Raw genomic sequence first — 20,402 nt, 5'->3', positions numbered from 1 at the left:
TTGCTGAGAAAAGAAGACATTTGGTATTTCCTGCCCTGCAAGTGGGAACTTAAACTGTTTCACATTGTTTTCGCCAAAAGAAGTATTACCTGCTGAGGCTGATTAGCAAATAAACTTCAGCGAGTACAGAGAACTGAAGAATCCTGTTATCACCTGTAGATGATGTCATTAAAAAAAGAGTAAAAAAAATGCTTCATTGGAAACAACTGAATATGCAGAAAAGCTTGTAATGTCACACCACAGCTTCCTCCTTTGAGTGAATGTTTAGTGGGTAAAGTGGTGTGCTTTGCCAACACACAGCAGCAGCAGCCGGCTCTTCCCCGAGGACATTTTCCTCCTGATTTCAATTAAGAACCATATAATTAAGATGAAGGACTGATAAGACAAGAAAGGAGCCGCTCAAAGACAACATAGCATGCTGCATCTATAAAATCCAGAGGAAATGTTTGATGTTTAAATTGCGGCGCCAAAATTTTAGAGCCCCATCAGCTTTATTAGAGAATAAAAACGCTATAAATAAACAGCGGGGGTGGTAATCTCCCCTGAAATCCCGTAATAAAGGATTTTTGAGTCTTAAGAGGCTTTTCTAGGACATGACAATATTGTAAAGCTGACGGCATAATCGTCGGGAACAGCGTACGTGTAGGGTAGCACACGTCCACACAGACACACACTCTTGTCCTCGCTCCATCCAGAGGTAAAGCAGTTCAGAGGAATGCAGTGACTGTCAGGGAGCCCGGCTCCTGCTAAAACCCCAGCAGGACAGAACAATAATGCTCTTTTAAACAGCTGAGAGCTGCAACCTGTTTGAAAAGTGGAGCTTTGCGGCTGTTACAAATGCTGACGAGCCTTTAATCCCGATGGTCATAGCTGTCTGCGTCCGCAGCCCGGAGCCGAGCTGCCAAGAGGGAACAGGAGAGGGGACGGCGCGAAAAAAAGCCAAACCATCTCATCCTGATAATTCCTGGACTCACCGGCCACACACAGAGAGCGCTCCCCCACCTCTGCACCTCCACGAGCATCCTATGTCTCACAAATGTGTGACGTGCACGTGAATATCCACCTTTACTCTCTTAAGGAAGCCGGCGGATTCTGTAATTTATATAACAATATGTTTAAGGGGCCATACTTGCAAACGTGTGTGAATGCAGAATGTTTGCTGAAAAACCAGTCCAGCCCCACAGTCCAGTCCAGTTCAACCAGGCCAACAGGTGATGATGCAATGTCTGTTAAACAGGGTTTTTTTCTGTTGAATAGCAAAACATGCCTATTTGTCCAAGTGAAACCTGCATCACTGGTAGCAGTGAAGTTCATTTAAGCTATTTTAATTCAATCCAAGGCCTAGAATCATTTCCAGGAGGAGCGGTTTTAGAATAACTTTTACAGCATGACTTGATAGCTGAGTGGGCAGCAGCACATGGCAGTTAGTCTGTGACGTGGGTTTAAATCTGACCAGGGACTTTTTATCCTCGCTGCCTCGACTTTTTGCTTTAGCAAAGAGGTGAAAGTGCAACAAAACACTGCACTTTATCACACTTTTACATGACAGATTTTCACCTTTACAATTCGTGAGGGTGTTGCGGTCGTGCCGGCAGCTGAACGTAAAGAAAAAAAATGCAAAAAGAATTGAATGCGCCAATCCTGTGATCCCTCAAACGCAATAAATCTCAACGATAATAAAGCAGAACAAGATACCAGACATATGATGTGCCAGAGAGATAATAGAAGTGCATATTTCAACTTAAAGTAACAGATAGAGACAGCTAGGTGCAACTGCTCTTCCTCCCCCTCTCCTAAAATGTAAACAGTGTACAGTGTCTGTTTGTCCCAGCTGTGTCCGTACAGCCTCTCCTTTTCCTCCCCCCACACTTCCATTCCTCATTATGGCATTTTTTAAACTGTGTCAATGAGTCTGGGGGAAGCGGATGATGAGAACCATTAAAAAAAAAAAAAAAAGCAGTGAAAAAAGATGTGATATTCCACATAAATGATCACGGTTAAATGAGGAAGTAATGGCCTGAATTCTGAGGGCATTTGGGACTTGGGGGTGGGGATGCACAGCTGTACAACTGCATGACACCTCGATCAAAGTGGTACTTAGAAGCCACCTTAAACTGTGCTTAGCCAGTAATTAGCTCCTAGGAGGAAGAAAAGGGTCAATATGCAAGCCATTCCTAATCCAATGGATGGAAAACGTGAGTAAGCTGGGAAATATTTTTATTTGCTAAATGTAGCTTATCTGATCTTAAATTCATAATTCTAAGTATATTTTTGTTCAGAATTAACAAGTCCACAACAAATTCAATAATCCGGTGTGTACGTGGTCTTTGCAGGCCAACTGCAGCTAAAAGCCACCTTGACTGTAGGTAAAAACTACACTTTCTTAATTATATTGATCCACTCAAAGAAGTCTAAACAAAGTGTGCCTGCCAAAACAAAAGAGCCTGAAGGCAACACAGGCATTTCTCCAGAAACTTTAAAGAATCTACCAACAGCTGAGGGGTTAACCGGCTCCAAACAATGAGTACAGTTACAGAGAAGCATTGCTGACATGCATGACTAATTGCACACAGCGGTTTCTGGAGAGTATTGCTGATATCATTGTTTGCTGTGTTAATTCTGGAGAACCACAAAAGTCACCACGAGCACGACAAAAAACATCTCCGATGTCTTGGAGTGTAAAGTGGCCGAGGATTTAGCAGGAAGTATGTTAAATAAGCAATCTGGTCAATTCATTTGACAACAGAAAAATTTATGAGAAACTATTCAAACAAGCAATGTACAGTTTTAACTGATAAATCTTATTTTTAAAAACAGATAAAACAGGAAATTCCTACAAATTTCACATCTTGCTATTAGAAGCTGTGATGGGGATCAATACATTGTTGGAAATCCTCATCAAGTTATCTAGCTAAAGCATTTAATTTGAACTCAACTTGTCATTTAACAGCAGCCACTGACTGATGCTTTTAGCCACAGTCACCACATCTTAACGTTAGATGGGTGAAGACCAGTGACCCCTTCTTACCCTGGGCTGATGAGAGCTCTGGCTGTGCCCAATAGGCATGGCAGGTGGCGAAGTGGGTGGCTCCGAGGTCGTGCCTCCACGTAGAACCGCCAGCCAAATGCAACGAGGTTCAGGGGAGCTGCAGTCCACCCCCACCGGGTTCTGGAAGCTCCAGTCAGACCCGGCTGGCGCAGGACACGGGAGCATAGCAGCGGGCATCGGAGCGCTGAGTTTGGTCAGATCCGCATCGCTCGCCACCAACATGGGCTGCACACACTCAAGCACCAACACAAAGTCCTGGACGGTGTCCAGACACAGACCTACAATCGAGCCAAGACAGGGTGGCTGCTTTTAGTGTCTTCCGATTCTCCAGTCATTTAACTTCACGCCTCCTGGCTCCAGTCCATTGCTGCTGCTGCTGAGCCTCGGGAAAGTTTAATCCAACAAGTTACACATCACAGCCTGACGCTCCTGACCTCCATCGGTCAGCTCTCCAAGACCCTCATCCGCACTATTGGGGGGTTCAAACCAGAGGAAGAAAAAGGCAGCAGATAGAGGAGTGTGTGTGTGGTGCAGGGATCAGAGGTAGGTCTGGTTTCACTACAGACACACACACAGAGACCAACTGACAGCAGCCCTCCTGTCGGTGTCCAGTGATGTTCTGCATTCAAAGCCACTCTGTCCACCCCCCAAAACACACAACTGCTGTCCCAGAGGGCTGGATCTTCTGTCTCTCCTCCCTCCCACTGCCCCCACTCTCTCCTTTCACCCTCCCTCTCTACCTCTAGTGCCAGACAAACTTCATCTCTCTCTCATCTTAATCCCGAATGTTTACTTTATCACAGCGACCATCAGCTACTCGATCTGTTGCTTTTCTGTTGCTTCTCCTCTTTTGCTTTCTCTTTAGTCCTTGTTTTTGTTACTCGGACTGTATCCAGACAGTTACTGACTCCTTCCACATGAACCGGTCTGACTGTCATCAGTAAACAAACACCTGTGCACTGTAAAGCGGAACTCTTGAAGCCATACGTTGGGAAAAACCGAGAGCGGGTCAGCTGTTAACAGTCCAGGTGAAGAGATCTCCTGTAGGGTTGCTGCTGGTAGGTTAAATCCACGTTGGATCCTTCCTGTGCTGCACGTGTGCTGCACATATGTGTGTGTGAGCGACACAAACACAGTGACAGAGCTTTGGTCCCGCTGCTAAACTCCACAAAAGCCAGCCCTGCCTCCACCGCCTCCCCTCCACTCAAAGGGGAGAGAAAAGAGAAAGAGGCCAATTTGCAGCACAAAGAGAGAGGAAAAAAAACATTTGCGGCTGCTATGCTTAGTCTTCTACTCCCTTTTTCTTATAGTTAGGAGGGGAAAACACAGAGGAGGGAGAATGATAATGAGAGAACATGGAAAAAAGCTGCCAAAGACAGAGAAGGAGAGCAACGGGCGCTGCTGTGGTTGTAAAAGCTCTGAAAATAACACGGTCGCTACTGGATGTCAATATGACCTCTTTGTCAAGCCTATACTCCCACTCTCACGTGCAGACACACTCCTTCCCAGAGGATCCACCCATATACAACACAGTGACACCTAAAAACCACTAAATCAGTCAGGGGTGAGTTCTCACCAAACAGCCAGGCGTCCAGGGTACGTGCGAGAGCGGCAGACAGGTAACCATGTTGTTGTTACAGACAGCCAACGTTCCCCTCCGGTTGTCGTCACTGTTAACCTGCCGAGCATCCGTTACCGATGAGGTTAGACAGGTTTCACCTGCCGAACAGCGGGGCAAGTTCCAACTCGACTGGAGAAGGCCGTCATCCGCAAAAAACACCGTACCCTCTGGATATGTCGCACTATGCCAACAAGAACACACACTGCAGGCTTTGATAGTTTATACTCACTGAGGAGGTGATAAATTAACGAGTCTGTTACTTTCACAGGCAGAAACATACCCCAAGAAGAGTGAATAATAGTGGCGTGTCCAATAAAAGTACCAAAAAATATAAAACACAGTTAATATAAAATATGAACTCAAAGTGTTTTGGTGTCATCTAGCACTTTAATATGATATCCTGCGTTTCTCTTCCGTGTGGGTCACTTTTTCTTTTTTTTGTTAATCTTGTGCAAACACACAAGGATGTATACATGTGCGTTAGGAAAATATGTTACATTTACTCCAGGAAGTTAAGATATTGTGCAATGTGAGGCTGCAAATGCAAGGCTGAAAAATGAAGCAAATCTGGAAAGGCTAAAGATACTTCCTTAACTGTGAAGTTAACGTCTCCCTTCTCTACATCTCTACTTACCAATTTAAATTTCATTATGGTGTAAAATTATGCAACATTGAGTGACAGGACAACAGTCAGTCAAAGTCTACACGCCAGTTTTGGTGAATGAAATTCAAGCAGTTTAGTTTCTGTGCATCATTCTTTCACAAGTATCTGTGTGATGCTAATCGCTTTGCTAATCAAGCTAGCTACGCTCTCATCCAGATGTAATCACTTCGAGATCCCTGCAGTGGTCCTGCGTTCAATACAACCATGTTTTATGCGCAGTCTGTGGGATCAGTCATTGAATGATGTAAAGAGTAATTTATTTACAATAAAACTGATTTACATTATGGGAGATCTTTGATCAAGAGTCCAGAATGTTATAATTGGCCTGCAGTCACCCACATATCACTCGCAGGCCATGCTCTTCATGTTCTCAATTTTGCATTACAGCAAACATTGGAAAGGCTTTAAAAAGCTTTTTTATTAATAAGCTCCATGTATTTATACACAGCATGCAAACATCTGATCTTTTTGCATGTTAGCAACAGGCCTATTAAAGCAGCAAGGCGCTTGCACTGCATGACTGATATGCATCCTCATTTTTATGGGCGTCACACATTTTCTATTTTTCTACTTCCAAGAGTTACATAGTGGCTCTTTTAATGATCTTTCCTGCAAAAATAACAAACTACATTGAGGTGGATCCACACCTCACTTTATCCCCAGTTAGTTTATTGAGTCAGTAGACTTTCACTTACACACACAGGCACACACACACACACAGAAACCAGTTACATGTGATTACAAAAGGCTGGTTTTCTTGTGCACATGCATACACACAAGCACATGCCACATGTCCCACTGAGTCACTGCTGAGTATAAATACACTAGGCTATGTAATTATGGTTCCACTTAAAGTCAGAAGGCTGTGGCTGTAGGGGGGTTTGTCTTCTCTCTGTGGTTCAGACCAGAGCTTCGGGTTCAATGCACCACCCGGAACCGCCCTGCTGGATCACCATGGGGAGGTCCGATTCATCACCAGGAGGGGGAGATGCGAGAGAAAGAAAAAGCCAGACGGGGATTTAAAATCTGCATCCATTTCAAAGCGGCAGCACTGAGGTGGGATTTCATATGGCACTTTTTACAATAACAGTTAGTTTTAGTGAGGCGGGAGGAGTGCCTAATTTGGAAACAAAAGGTTTCTGGCTGTCTCACACCCTCTCTTTCTCTCGGTCACCCTTTCATGAACCATGACGGCACTTACAAAAACAAGAGGTTAAGTGAGAAAAAAAGAGAGATGGCTGGCAAAAGAAAAATGAAAATAAAGGCATTGAGTTACAGTTTATCTGATGTGAGCCACACGTGAGGAGCTCGAACAAAAGCACATGGTCTACTGGTTAGCCGAAACATGCCCGAGCAGGCAGACATCACCTGCATATGGGCTTAATTTAAATCATAACAGCATACCTTTTTTTATCTAACTTGTAACGATTTGAATGCTCAGTAAACAGCACTCGAGGTTTTTTCTTCCCCCCGTTTCTTTTAGATCTTAACCTGGGAGCGCAAAACTCCTGGAAATGTCAGGAAATCAAAGCCCGACATGCACCGCAGCTCTCAGAGGAGCAACGTCTCTGCCCCTCACTGCTCTCCGACAACAAACACATCTGTGGAAAGTGAAAACTGCCCGCTGGTGTAAGGGACAGATTAGTCTGGCGATATGTTTTAATCCCTCTCATAGTCGGATCATGACAGTGAGCCAACCGATTAACACACAGTGGCCTCCCTACCCTTTTTGTTTTCCCCACTGCAGCTTCCTCGCAAGGCAAAACAAAAGTCTGTCTCTTCTCTGCTGCATCTACAAAACAGAGCTGTGATGAGGAGAAAAAAGGCAAGAAAGAGCAGAGTGAAGCCATTCAGAGTGCTGACTGAGCGCTTGGTTGGCCTGTCGCTAACAAACCGCGCTGCAGACACAACCGTAGGGTGTCTTCTCTAAACACAGGCTGCAAGAAAAGGCACAAAAAGGGTCAGAAAAGGACAGACGGGGTTTGATGCTTACAATGACTGACACAACAAAGACAATACATAGATAAAGAACTTTAATATCATTATAATCTGACGTCTGGAAACCCTTGAGGAAAATCCCGTCGCCTCTGGTGAGACAAACTCCGGTGACACAAACTCCGGTGACACACTCAACATGTGCCAGGAAAGGCGATAAAGGAGCCCACATGAGTTATCTGTGTCATCACACTGGAAACTAAGGAATGATTCAGATTTTACCACAAATATATGCCCGATGCACCGCCACGGTTACCAAGCTCCGAGGGGGTCCCCCAAGATGAGTAACAAACAAATCAAAGCCACACTTTTTCCTTAAACAAAGCTGTTTGTCTTTTCCATTTTCCCACCAAGAATTGGGGACTTTTGTTTTTGCCTTTGTGCTTTAAGAAAACATTTAAAAGAGTGTTCACAAAGCGGCTGTGAAAAACTTTTCTGTGCCTCAGTATTTCTTAGGTTTAACTAAATATAATCTACAGTTATGAAACATGAGGCTATTTTAATAAAAGAATGAGTGAATAAAAGTTTTGTTAGAGCACATTTCACATGTAGCGGTTCAATAATTGGCTCTAGATGGCATCAGCATGGAGTCGATTTCTCCGTCTAGACAGACATTAAGCGTAATCTGCTGAAGTGGATTGTACAAAAGCAAGCGCTTGTGTGAAAAAAGGGGATGTAGCTGTTTTAAGATGGTTAATTTTAACTTTAATCTCCAGTAAATCCCCATGCCATGGAACCTATAGGCCTTTGTAACAGCATTCATGATGTAGTGAGCAGACAGCAGACACTAGAGGGCAGCTGCAACCCAGGGTCTAAAAGCAGATGGGTGGGGGGAAAAGCCCAGAGGGCACTGGGCCGCAGGGGATAGAGCAAAGGGTGATGAGCTACAAGTAAATGTAAAGTTTTACAACAATAGGTGGCATGAGTGTGTGCCCAGGGCGAGGAAGTGCAAGAAGCCGACCTATAAGCCGTTATCTGCGATTCGTGGTTGTAAATGAGTTACAAATGGATAAGCTCGGGGTGGGAGACTGTGGCTGGACATTAGGGAGGTCACACCTGTTGTGGTCTCTGTTGTGCGAAGCTCTGAGACGATAGCAGGTGCAGAGCGAGACGAAACGTGCAAGGGTCAGATATCTAATCAACACACAGCTGAGGTGGTACCGGGGTGGTCTAACCCTCCCTGACTGGCCAGAGGACTTTTACAACAACAACAACAACAACAACAACAATGCATGACTCAAATCTGCAAACCAGAAGAAGCGTCTTCTGTGTTAAACCCACTGCATTATGCATGCACTCCACATGACATCAGCCCAAGTGAGCTGGCTGAGAACTGAAATATCAACTCTTTAGTCACCTTTTCCCGCCCACTCACTCACACACTTAAGATATTATTAGCTCCATGAAGCTAATAATGTACAAGAAGTCTGTAATTACTGATATGAGTCAAGCTTTTAATCTGAACCGACATTACACTGCTTTAAAAACAGGCCACAAAAAGATTATTTCTATAATTAACCAGGTTAAGATTAATGTCTGTTTAGTCCCGAAAATAGTAAAAAAACATTGATGCCCAACAGCGTGAAATCTGAAGCTGTGGTGTATCATAACGGAAGTCTTACAAAACCTGCCAAACCAGTGAATCTTTGGCTTTCAGTGTTATAGCATGTCACTCTTTTACTGCAGTGTTAATCAACAATCATTCGGCTGGCTTAACACATCAGATAAGTTGATAGTAACAACACAATCTCAATTAGGGACCTAAATCACAGGTAATCATTTAGCACTGATAATAACTTCTTAAATCATTTAACTAGGTGGACTAGGACTCCAGCTTCCCAAATGTGACAATCTGCTCCTTTTCACAAGAATTGATTCATTAATTCAATTTATATGATTCATTCATATAACCCATTTTTTGGAAATTATAACACAAAAAATGTGCCTATTGTGCTACTTCTGCCACAAGGGAACGCTGGGATACATGAGTCAGCCCGCCGGCCTACAAAGCATCTACGTGGACAAAAATGCCCGATACAGAGCAGGAAGCAGAACACGAAAGGGTGGGGGCTTTGACAGATGTTGGAGAGCGAACACCGGGGTAAAGGGGGGGAAACTTGGAGGGAATAAAAAATGAGGACAGAGAGTGATCTAAAGCAGAAGCAAGAGTCAGGAAGTTGAAGAGAGCAGATGGAGAGGAGACAGGAGAGGACGATTTAAACATCTGGGCTCAGACAGCGGCGGCGCAGGCGCGTATTTACGCAGAGATGCACTCTAAATACCTCCTCTATTGTTTCATTTAAATAACGCAGCACATAAACGACGACAGTCCAGACTGCACGGCTGGAGGCTAAACCACAAAAATGTCACTTCTTTGCTCAATCAAGCTAATTAAAGGCTAAGAAATGAATCCATTAACAGACAGTCTGCTGACAAATGATTAAACACACTAAGAGATGTGTAAGTGAGTGTTGAGAATAATCTATCCTATGGATTTTTGCCCTGTTTTCCAACTCGCGTTCCAAAAACGTGCACATCACCTCTTCTTTTAACAGAATTCTGGGATTGCTTGGGAAGAGAGGTGTACTCTTTAAAGCAAATAAATACTCAAGAGTTTGGGGACTCCTCTGGTATAGATTTTTTAAATAAGTCGTCAAATTCTGCTAATGAGTAACAGGTTTGGGTTGCAGGCAGGCAAACTGAGCACATGGACAATATCTTGGTATTGTCTTGAAAAGCATGCTGGCGGAATTGCAGCATGTATGTATCATTCAGCATTAATGCTGCCTTCACAGATGTGCAAGTAAGCCATGAAAACCCCTAAAAATAATCTCAGGCACACAGTAAGTGTCACTGTTTCTGAGTGTGTTTGAATTGCATCGCTTACGATAAAAGAACCAACTATTCATTGACATGGTTTTCAAAAATGCTCCTGGATCTATAAAATGATTTTCCTGTAAACAGCCTGAATATCAAAACCATCCACAGGCAGTTTACAAGATTCAGATTATCTGAATCTTTATTTAATCCCCATATATAGTTGTGTGAATGCCTCTTAAGTCTTCCACAGTGATGAACTTCTCCTCCAATTACATGTAATGTCCTCAGCTCCACTGGGATGATCTTCTTCATGTTGTTGGCCGGTGTTTTGTTTTAACATGACACAATCTTTGCAGGCTTTTGCTCTCCCCGTCTGAACTTTGTTGGACGGGCTTTCTGGAAGCAAATTCAAAAAGTTTCAACATCTGATAGTGTCGCATTTATACTTCTCAAATTTAATGGGTGGGTCTCTCGTGGCTATAAATTTTTCATAGCAAGGAGAGACCCGCAGGCCATATTGCATGGGATCAAACCTGGATGTATGAAGGAAAAGATGGTTTCTATTTGTGCATGTGATAAAGAGCGATGAAGCATACAGGCAAAACACACACACACACACACACACACTATGACGTACACTAAGTGGAGAGACGGTGCTCCACTTTAACCTAATTAACGAGAAGTGGCTCCTCTAGTCGACTGCATGTTTTATGTTCAGGTCACTTCGATAATAAAACGGAACTAAAATGAAGAAGAAGCTTCGTCTCTTACTGGATATTTCATGCATGCATTAACAGTTTAACTTTTTGTGTCCGCTTATTTTTAGTGAAGGGTGAGAGGGAATGGCATGTTAAATAGATGATAATTACAGCTCAAAGTTGCCATGAATACTATCAAGTTGCCTATGTTTGACCTTAATAGTTACTATAGGTCTGAACTTTAAGACTCTCAGACTGTAAAACCACTTGGCTCATTTTAAAGAGCCAGGTGTGAATGCTAGATCCTTCCTCTCTTTTCAGACATGTCTGAAATCTGGAAGTCTGAAAACGTTCCACCTTTTGATGCATGAAAGATGTGTGACGGCCGAGCAGTCACCAAGAACGCTTAAATCAAAACACACTGATTCCTGCTAAAGATCTGCTCTCTTTCCACGGTGTTTTTAGTCATGTCCCATCCCCTCACGCTTAGCCAAAGAACATGAAACAAAGAGGACCGAAACAACAGCCACATCCTGCTGCTTCTGAAAGCCACTATGAGGCGACGGCTGGGTTTTATCAGGTAAATTCCCAGCTGTACCGTATAACGAGTCTTCTGATACTGACGGGATCTATGACGACATCTGGCAGAGAGCTAACTTTGCTCCTTGCACTGTATTCCCCACCCCTCACCGCTCCACTGTACTGACCACAACCGCTGGGAGCAATCAGAGCGTCACGTCGGAGCTCCACTGCAGTAAGATGCCCTCCCTTGCTACCCCTCCCTTCTTTTTCCCCTTTTTCCCTTTTCTTCTCTTTCTTTCCTGGTTGTTTTCAGAAGCAGGCCTCAGCAACAGAAAACCACAGGGCTCCAGCAGGCCTTTTGACTCTCTCCACCCCCCTCGCCCGCGTTTGGAAGAAGCGCGGCCGTACTTTGAGCCCCCTCTTCTCGGTTGCTTCCCTCTTCAGACCCACATGTATATATTTAGCTCATCTCTGCTTCTGTATAATTAACAGATGAAAATTATAACTTTGGGACTCGGAGATGACGTTGCTGTTCTCCTTGGCTGAAGCTGAACTTAAGCTTCAGCCCTAGGGGGGACAAAAACCAGGCGGCGGTCCAACATGTGGGGCGTGGTGGAGGCGATGCTAAGCCAGGTTGGGAAACTGAGCGAGGCAGTTAAAAAAGAAAGAGAAAGACGACTGCAGAAAGGAGTCAGAGTGTTTATTAGAGCTAGCGAGATGGCCTGCTTGACTGCCTCCATCAGCCCTGGAGTTTCCATTTGTGGTCATCTGGTTCTTACATTCCTGCCATGCACCACCGCTCACACCACGCCGAGGAAGTCTCCATCACTAAGTTCACACAGGACTGTACAATCCAGCAATTCTCAAAGCTGAGTCTGGGGTGTAGAGTAGCCATTTAGGGAGCTCTCAGAGTAGTGAAGAATAGTTTAAGTTAATGAAAGCTTTTCTTATGTTTGGGTCTCACAGATGGAATCTGATCACCTGGGAATCTGTGGGTTACGTCTGGGTATTTGGGGATGTGAAAATAGTTTTAAAGACTGCTTTTGCAGATGCACGAGTACACTGATGCAGCTCTTAACCCAGCTGGACAAATTCCCACTGTCTAAAAGTTCAGTAAGATTTTCCAATATTTCACATAGACCATCTCAAATTAAGATCAGTGTTGTGATTCACATGACTCTCCACGGGCTCGCAAAGTCTCTCTTTAACAGTGTACGCATGATGCCACCGGGCAAAAGATAGCAACTGCACGTAATCAATTACTACAGTTTAAAGGAGTTTGGAGGCAGACACATCAATTCTTCCCTTTTTCAATCTAGTCAAATCTGAAGCACAGCCAAACGCATGTGATGCAGAGGTCAAGCGAAACTTGCTAGGCGTGATTTTTCTGGCAGTAACTTCAGCTTCTGTTCTCACTTTGGGATAAACCTGGCGATCCTCAGATTAAATCCAAAGGGGCTTTTGCAAACCATCTCTTCTCTTCAGCATTCCCCAGCAGAGCAGAGATGCTCTGCAGATACTGACTGGCATGTTTCGAATACAGGGCGATCGTCCCACGCTATCACTTCATCTGCTCCTTCCTGTTGACTGTGATGTAAAACCCTGTTTAGTCCTAATATTCGAGCAGATCCCAAAGGCACTGCCCTTTTGAGCGCGCCGAGCAACGATGAGATCCATATGCCAAGCTGATGATGCTATGTCTGCATCTTTAACCTCTGTCACTCTGTATTAGCAGCCTTTTAATGCAACCCAGAGACTGTTCACCCTGCAGAAATAAACTGTCCTTTTGTAGCCTCATGACTTCTATCACCTCAGAAAAGAAGGTCAAATTTGCCACCTGAAGGAAATTAGGCTCGCGCTTGTATTCTTATTTTGCTTAGCTAATGGGACGCCTGGAGAGGCCTCCAACTGTTAACACAGGAATCATACACTCGCATATGTTTTCACTCTGTTATTCAGATTAAAGACACGTTGCCATTGCTTATAGTGAAGAGGAAAGTTAACAGAAACACACTGGACTGTTAGTTTTCACTCTGTAAACTCAGGGCGGTGGGTGGGTGGGGGGGTTGGATATACAAGAACTGTACAAAAACAAACCCTTCATGGCAAAAACCTACATGTGAATACCCGCTGCTTTAAGGATGACATTCTGCTCACAGACGGCACATACAGACAGAATTGAAAGCAGTGGCGGCAGCAGAGTATCCTGAAAGGAGATGCCCAAAGAAGGAAGCAGAGAGGGGATCAAAGCAACGAGCGATTCACAAGGAAATGAAAAAACAAGAAAGCTTCAAATTCGGAAGAAGCCAGAGAAGAAGAAAAAAGTACTACTCTATTAATAAGAACTGTGACACACACAGTCACACACAGAGAGGGAAAAAGACCAACAAAGAGTAGAGAAGAGAAGGAAGCCGGAAGAGATACGAGTGAGAATAATGAAGCTCAATGTGTGCAGAGTTAGAGTTGAGTTTGAGTACATCTGAATTCATGCAAACCTTCAGCCAACAGAACACAACTGCTGTGTATTTGCCTGAGCAAGTAAGGCTTCACATCAGCCTAGAGACTGATCAGCGACCCCCTTTTAACCCCAGGTTGCTAGGGAAAAATGTCTATTTCCTGCTCAGCTGGTGAGTGGTTGTTGGCTGATGCTATGTGAAATAGGTCACAAAGAGATATACAGTCTGGAAAACCTCCTTGCCATTGCTTTGGTTGCAAAAAGACTGCCAAAGTTACCTGTCGTTTGCATGGAAAATGCCAATTTATCTGCAAACATTCTTTCACCAGTTGTTAATACAAATTTTTCCCTAGCGGCGGCAGTTATCAGGGAGTCGCAGAGGTGACCATATCCCAGCAAACTAAATGTTGTGCTCTACTCTTCTTATGCTCATGCTTTCTCAAAATTTTAGTCCATATCTGGTAATCATTTTTGATTTCACCTTTAGTTTGGCGCCTTTGATTTTAAGCTTTTAAGCTTTTGTGTCTCACATTCCTGAGCCACATTCCTTAGCTTGATTTCACTTTCAAATCAAATCCATATATCTGGATTAAATATGGGTTTCTTTGCTCTAAATTTAAAAGAAAGAAAAATAAGGGACCCAAATTTTTTAAGTTTGCAAACTCCATAGTGTAGTAGTTTACACTTCCACCAGACAAGGATACACAAACCCCTCAATGTTAAATTAGGACGGGCATCTGGGATAAAAACTTTCCCAAATCAAACAAGAAGGTACAAACTGTAGTGACCTCCTTGTAAATAAGGGTCTGTAACAGCTGGTCACCCATCAGAATCAGCTGATTCTTTCTTTACAATACTTTTAGCATATCTAATGATATTTAAGAGAATATGAATATTTTGGGAGGTGTAGGTTGAAATTTGCTGCTTTTCGATTAGCCTTAGTTGTCCCAGCTTTCTTTGACAGATTGGCAGCCTGTCTAGGATGTACCCCACCTCTTACCTATAGCAGCTGGGATAGGCTCCAGGCTCCCCACAACCCAAAACCATCACCCTGAAGTGGATAAGTGGAAAAAAGGATGGATGGATGTCAAAATTTGAAGCTAAAACTTGGATATTTTTTTTTAGCAAGGATGTTTTTTTCTCTTCTGACTGTAGTTTCTTGTTAAGTGTTGAAACCCGAATACAAGCAGCATCAAGCTACTGATTTAAAGCTGCACAATAACAAAGTGAGACAACATCTCAGAGTAATGTTACACACAAAACCAGCAAACCAAATAAATCGTATGACTAGGATTATCCAATGAGAGAATCTAAGCGAATATGTAAACAGAGACGATGTTGTGCTCAACCACCAGGCATCAGGAAAACCACAGCGCTTTATCTTTTCCCAGCATCCTTAGCTCATTAGCCTCCTGATAATCTCTGTCCCATGATTTCACCAGACTGTCAAAACAGCCTTCCCGTCTGAGACCGCTTACAAATAGCACGAAACACACCGTTGCTGTTGTTGTTGCGCGTGCATGCACACTGCAGCACTGCGGCCTGGGATGTTTGGGAAACAGAGATAGAGGTTAGTGAGTCAGCGCTCAACCTCCAATGAAAAAAAACAGCGATCTACCGTGTGTGTGACCTGCAATTCACAGTTCATCAACTCACAACTGCAGCTTTGATGGACGGTACCTGGCCGGCTGTCATTTACAGTATAAACAACAGAGCAGCATTTCTGAGAAGTTAAATACAGTGAGCAAACATCATCTCACTAATAAGCAAACACAACTCTTCTTCTTTTTCTTCTTTGGATGCTTTAACATTTCGCATCACACCGAAAAAGAAAGTTACGTTAGCGCTCTTCAGCCATCACGTGTAATTGGAGATTCATATCATGAAGACACACTGAAACAAAAATAAACACAATTTCTGATGTTTTCTAATCAGCCTGGTTGGTTGAAACTAAAAGGATTTTAATGGGCTCGTTATGCATCCACTTATGCAATCAGTGCAAATGGTGCATATTATATGATGAGAGGGAGAAGTTGGGTGGTTATATGGAAGTTATGGAGGAACAACCTCTTTTTCTTTCCTATTTCTTTACCTTTCAGTGCTTCCCCTCACATGACTCATCAGGATTCTCCCGATTTTGTTATCTTCCCTTTTTCTTTACCCTTCCTCCACCCTAGTCTCTCTCACATTCCAGTGCAATCCCCGCTGTTTGCAAAAAGAAAAAAAAAAAAAAAAGAAGTGCACAGCTGATGAGAGCAAGATGCATCGCTCCATATAGTGTTCTGCAAACACACACTCGCTCTTAAGACAGCTCTCTCTTTGCAAAAACAGAACATGTGCAAGAAAAGTAGAACTGTGCACAGTCGACACCGAGACGAAACAACATGCAGGATCAGATGATGTGAATGTAAATCAGTCACACAGGAGCCCTTGGTTAACCCTTGTGCCCCCCTGCTGCACACAGTGACAGGCGTTCCCGCCTGCCTCTTTAGCCTCTTTACTGGGGGCCAAGTGTGTGACGAGTGGGGCCCCTAACCTCTGAACCTTGACCCTGAGTCAAACCTCACCCTGAGCTGCTGCCTTCAGACTGATCCTGCAAGCAGATACAGACAGAGTCAAGTCTGCATTTCCAAACAAGACCTGGCGTGCTCTTCATTCTTCAATATGTCAACAATAAACCCCTCATGCAATGTAATGTGCTGTACAACAGCCTCATATTTTCCTTTGCAGAAACAACACTTCGAGACACACACCAACACAGCGTCTTTGTAGGCACAAATACAAAGAGGTACTGACGCATGCCAGACCATCGACAGGCTGAATCTAATTAGCTCTCATCTGTTTCTGAGAGAGAGGCTTTGTTTTACACCAAACCTCCCACCGCCTGCCAGTCAGACGCCACAGGAAAATCTCCCAGTTGAGGCACAACACAGGCCGAGCGTGCCCTGCAAGAGAAGGGCTAGGTAGGTATGAGATCCGTCACTTTTCACCCAGCAGAGCGTCTCACCAGTGTGTAAATAATTAGAAATTCTCTTAATTCTTTGGCCAGTTTCAGAGAACAGCAATGCCTCCCAGGAAGCACAAATATCAAGTTATTTGATTATGATGGTTTATATACAAACTTGAGTTCCACTTCCATTAAACTTAACCAAGTAGTTTTGGGCGTCTAAACCTACCCGCTGAGTGAAACTGAACATAAATAGCGAGTGAAAGCCCAATAACAAAGCACAAAACACAAACAGGAAGTGATCTGCAGACTTATGACTTGTGCTATCCTGTAGTTCTTTAAAAATGAACTCTTATCCCTCACTGTCCAGTGCTGCTGAGGCTCTGCAGCAAGAGATCTTGTGGATCTCTACAACTCCCATAGCACCGGGACAGAACAGCAGTATCTGCATCCTGGGATGAGAACATGTTGCACATGTGCACAGAGCATCATGCACACCCTATAAAAGTCCTCACCTTTCATCCACTGCATAATAAACAGATACAAATGTAAAACTTTTAAAAACAAAACTAAACCAATTACTGATGCTTAACCGTGGCAGAGAGAAATGCAGACTGGCTGACTACCTACAGGAAGATCAATAAGGAGCCATTAGTAGCAGAAACACGCCTGCTTTGCAGAGCTACAACAGCTGCTCCCCTTGTACCACAGCAAACAAGGTCAATGATGACTGATGTCCTTCGCCTACCTTTATACCGGCTGGCCCATGTTTGTACAACATCAAGGACTTCCTCATGCACACATGGGGGAGAAGGCCAAATTAAAACTCTCCCAGAGCTAGTTTTCAGACTGGCCTCAATGCCAAAAAGCATCTGTGCGTGTCTGTTGTGTGTACGTTTCATGCACCTGCGCACAGATTATGAGTTTTAGGTGTAACTCTGACCCTTTAAGTAGGATGTAAACAAGCAGGAGTGGCTAATTTTGCGAACACCTGTGTGCTTGACTGTGTCTGAGTGTCATTAACATGTGTCAACACACACACAGACTCACGGGGTTAATAACTGTGGATGTGAGGTGTGAGAGCAGCGGTGCAGCTGTTGTCTCTGGGTTAGAGGAATGCAGCAGGGGTGACGGCGGAGGGGAGGTGGTGTGAGGTACGAACTGACTGATGTAGGATGGTCCATTCAATTTAAGTGATTTTCTTTTTTTAATACAGCGCCAAATCTCAACAACACATCCTGCAATAACACAGAGAAAACACAAACTTTACTTTACAGTGTGCTCTGTGTAGCTTCGCCGATATTTTGGGTACTGCTTGATTCTGTTTGATTCTGTGGACAATCCTGTCCCATAATGCAATGCACAATACAAGCAAAGGAATTACTTTCGTGGCTGGAATAACAAAAACAAAAGGTGCACAACAATCGTGGAACAGCTTTAATGAGAGATTAATGCATTTTGGGGCTTTTTTTGTACAGTTTCCTGACTTGGCTTATCTTTTGACTCCACTGTTAACAATTGAATCGCTATATTAAACAATTTAATTGCAATATATGGTGTAATAAAGAAATATTCACAGCTTATACGTCGTATTAGCCTATGAGTTGTAGTATTAGTACATTGCAGCTGATCCTAAACATTTTTGTTTTACCATCCTCAAAATGAAACAATGTAACCAAATGACTAAAAGTACAAATATCGATACGATAATGTCATCCTATCACTTCCTCAGTACGAATACTTCGGATCCAAACGTGGATATTAAAACTTGAAGGTCCTGTTAGCAGATTCACCTACAGATGTGACTCTGCTTCATGGTGGCGGTGACACTTACCACCTGTTTGACGGTAAAGTGAACCAACGTTTACTTTAACAGTACAGAGCAGTGAATGAAAGCAAAACGTTTTTTGGAAAATGCATATTTTGTAAAATAAAAAAAGAAGTCCAAGAAAGCCTAACCGTTTTGAAAATCTGTAAAATAGTCAGCACTGCAGCATCTGCTCTGCGATGTGCCTACTACGTGGTGAGGCCATCTGCTAATGATCACTGAAATGCTTTCCTCTGCAGCCTCTTACAGATGCTTTCAGTTAAGGTTGCCTTGACCAGGAGCTGATCCTGGACCTGCAGACTGTTCTGTGGTCTGAGGTCTGCAGCCTCTCTGAGGTGGTTGTCCTGTGATCCACTGCCTCTGCCAGAAGAGGTTTTCTCTGAGGCAATGAGCAACTTCTGAGACTGGACCTCAGTGTGATAACTGTCTCCAGATCAGTAGAGAGAACTGAAGGATTTGCACATAATAACAGCTACAGGGTGATGCTGCGTTAGTCTGCAGTGTATCAGTGAACAAACACAGGCGTGCCGCAGGGACAAACGTGAGCTTTAACATCGACCAGCTCAAGGCAAGATTTTCATAAAAGTGCTCTCATGTTTCCCATCATCAATATATTCCAGCATCACGTGGCACAATGCAGCATTAGACATCAGGAGTGCCGCTCATCCTGCGCTCTTCCCCCTCCCTGCTCTCCGCTGCCGGTATCGATCTCACCCGCAAACGCTGCACTGCTACATTAGAGCAGAACTGCTAACAACATTAAACCAGTCCCACTGGACAACATCATAACTGCTCTCATCACACAGACACTTTCCACCCTTCCTCTTCTCTGTGCTCGAATGTTGGAGGAACACACAAAGCCTGATTCACTTTGCGCCTCATTTTGACAAATTAGACATTTTATTAGATTCTAGTGTCATCCTGCATCTCGCTAAGGAATAATGTTCAATTGTGCGCTTGCCAATACTCGGGCAAGAGAGGAGAACAATCCCGATCATTTCCATCTGTGCTGATGGATGTATGCGACTCATTTCCTGCACCATCGCATAAAAAATAAATAAAAAGACACTGCTAAAAAGAAGAGCAGGGTGTTGGCTGAAGCACAGGGTTTAGAACAGATCAGGGACTGAAATGAGACGAGATGAACTCAGCACAGAAGCCTCTGCAACAAGAGACAGCTAAGGCAGTCTTTCTGAGGGATATCAAACCCTTTGAATTTTATGAGTTCCTGTTCATTTCAATTACAGTTTTATGTGGGAACACGCACGGCATCAAAGTGTTTCATGTTTTACTGTGATACTACATAACAGATAAAAGTGAATTCAGTGGGTCTGAAGGGGCTTTCGCAGCTCTGTTGCAGTGACATAAAACAGCAGAGGCTCAATCAATGTGCGACCACACAAGAGGAAGTGTTGCTCTTTGCTGGAGGTGATAAACTCTGCAAGGACAGAGAGGAGGGAAAAAATGTAGAGCCGAGCTATAAAAACAGACAAATTCCTAATTACAGCAAGACTGAGCGCGCCGCGGAGTGACTGCGGAGGTTGATTCCTTCAGAGCAATATTGCAACACACGGCAGAGATACTGGCAAAGGTAACCTCGTCACTAGGGCTGGGCGATATGACCCAAAATTCATATCTCGATATTTTTTAGCTGGATGGCGATATAAGATATATATCTCGATATATCTTTTTTTAAAGCCATAAAGTAAGAACAAAAAGAGAGTTCTTAGTCAAAGCTGTGTCCCAGATGTCACACAGGCACTTTTATTAACATAGAGCAGATGTACATAAAATTTACTCAAA

The 20,402-nt window shown here is 43.6% G+C and overlaps 1 protein-coding gene across 12 annotated transcripts in view; it reads right to left on the bottom strand.

Moving 5' to 3' along the window:
• arhgap23a (Rho GTPase activating protein 23a) overlaps positions 1 to 20,402 on the bottom strand; it is a 68,649-nt gene that overhangs the window by 31,342 nt on the left and 16,905 nt on the right. For 6 of the 12 annotated variants that reach the window (XM_085271894.1, XM_085271898.1, XM_085271901.1 and 3 more), the window contains exon 1: positions 3,029 to 3,726. The exons of 3 other annotated variants lie outside the window; for them this stretch is intronic. In XM_085271894.1, the coding sequence (XP_085128020.1) occupies positions 3,029 to 3,271 (243 nt within the window). In that variant the 5' untranslated portion in view covers positions 3,272 to 3,726. Of the gene's footprint in view, positions 1 to 3,028; positions 3,728 to 20,402 lie in introns of those variants that run through there. 3 more of the 12 variants (XM_085271900.1, XM_085271903.1, XM_085271899.1) reach the window with 2 other exon arrangements.

Source organism: Mchenga conophoros, linkage group LG4, assembly GCF_057382185.1.
Source record: "Mchenga conophoros isolate Kocher_MC1m ecotype Shallow Benthic linkage group LG4, M_conophoros_male_GT1.1, whole genome shotgun sequence".
Taxonomy (NCBI): Eukaryota; Metazoa; Chordata; class Actinopteri; order Cichliformes; family Cichlidae; genus Mchenga; species Mchenga conophoros.
Note: the sequence above shows the minus strand (reverse complement) of the source record. Positions and strands in the feature narration are given on the sequence as shown.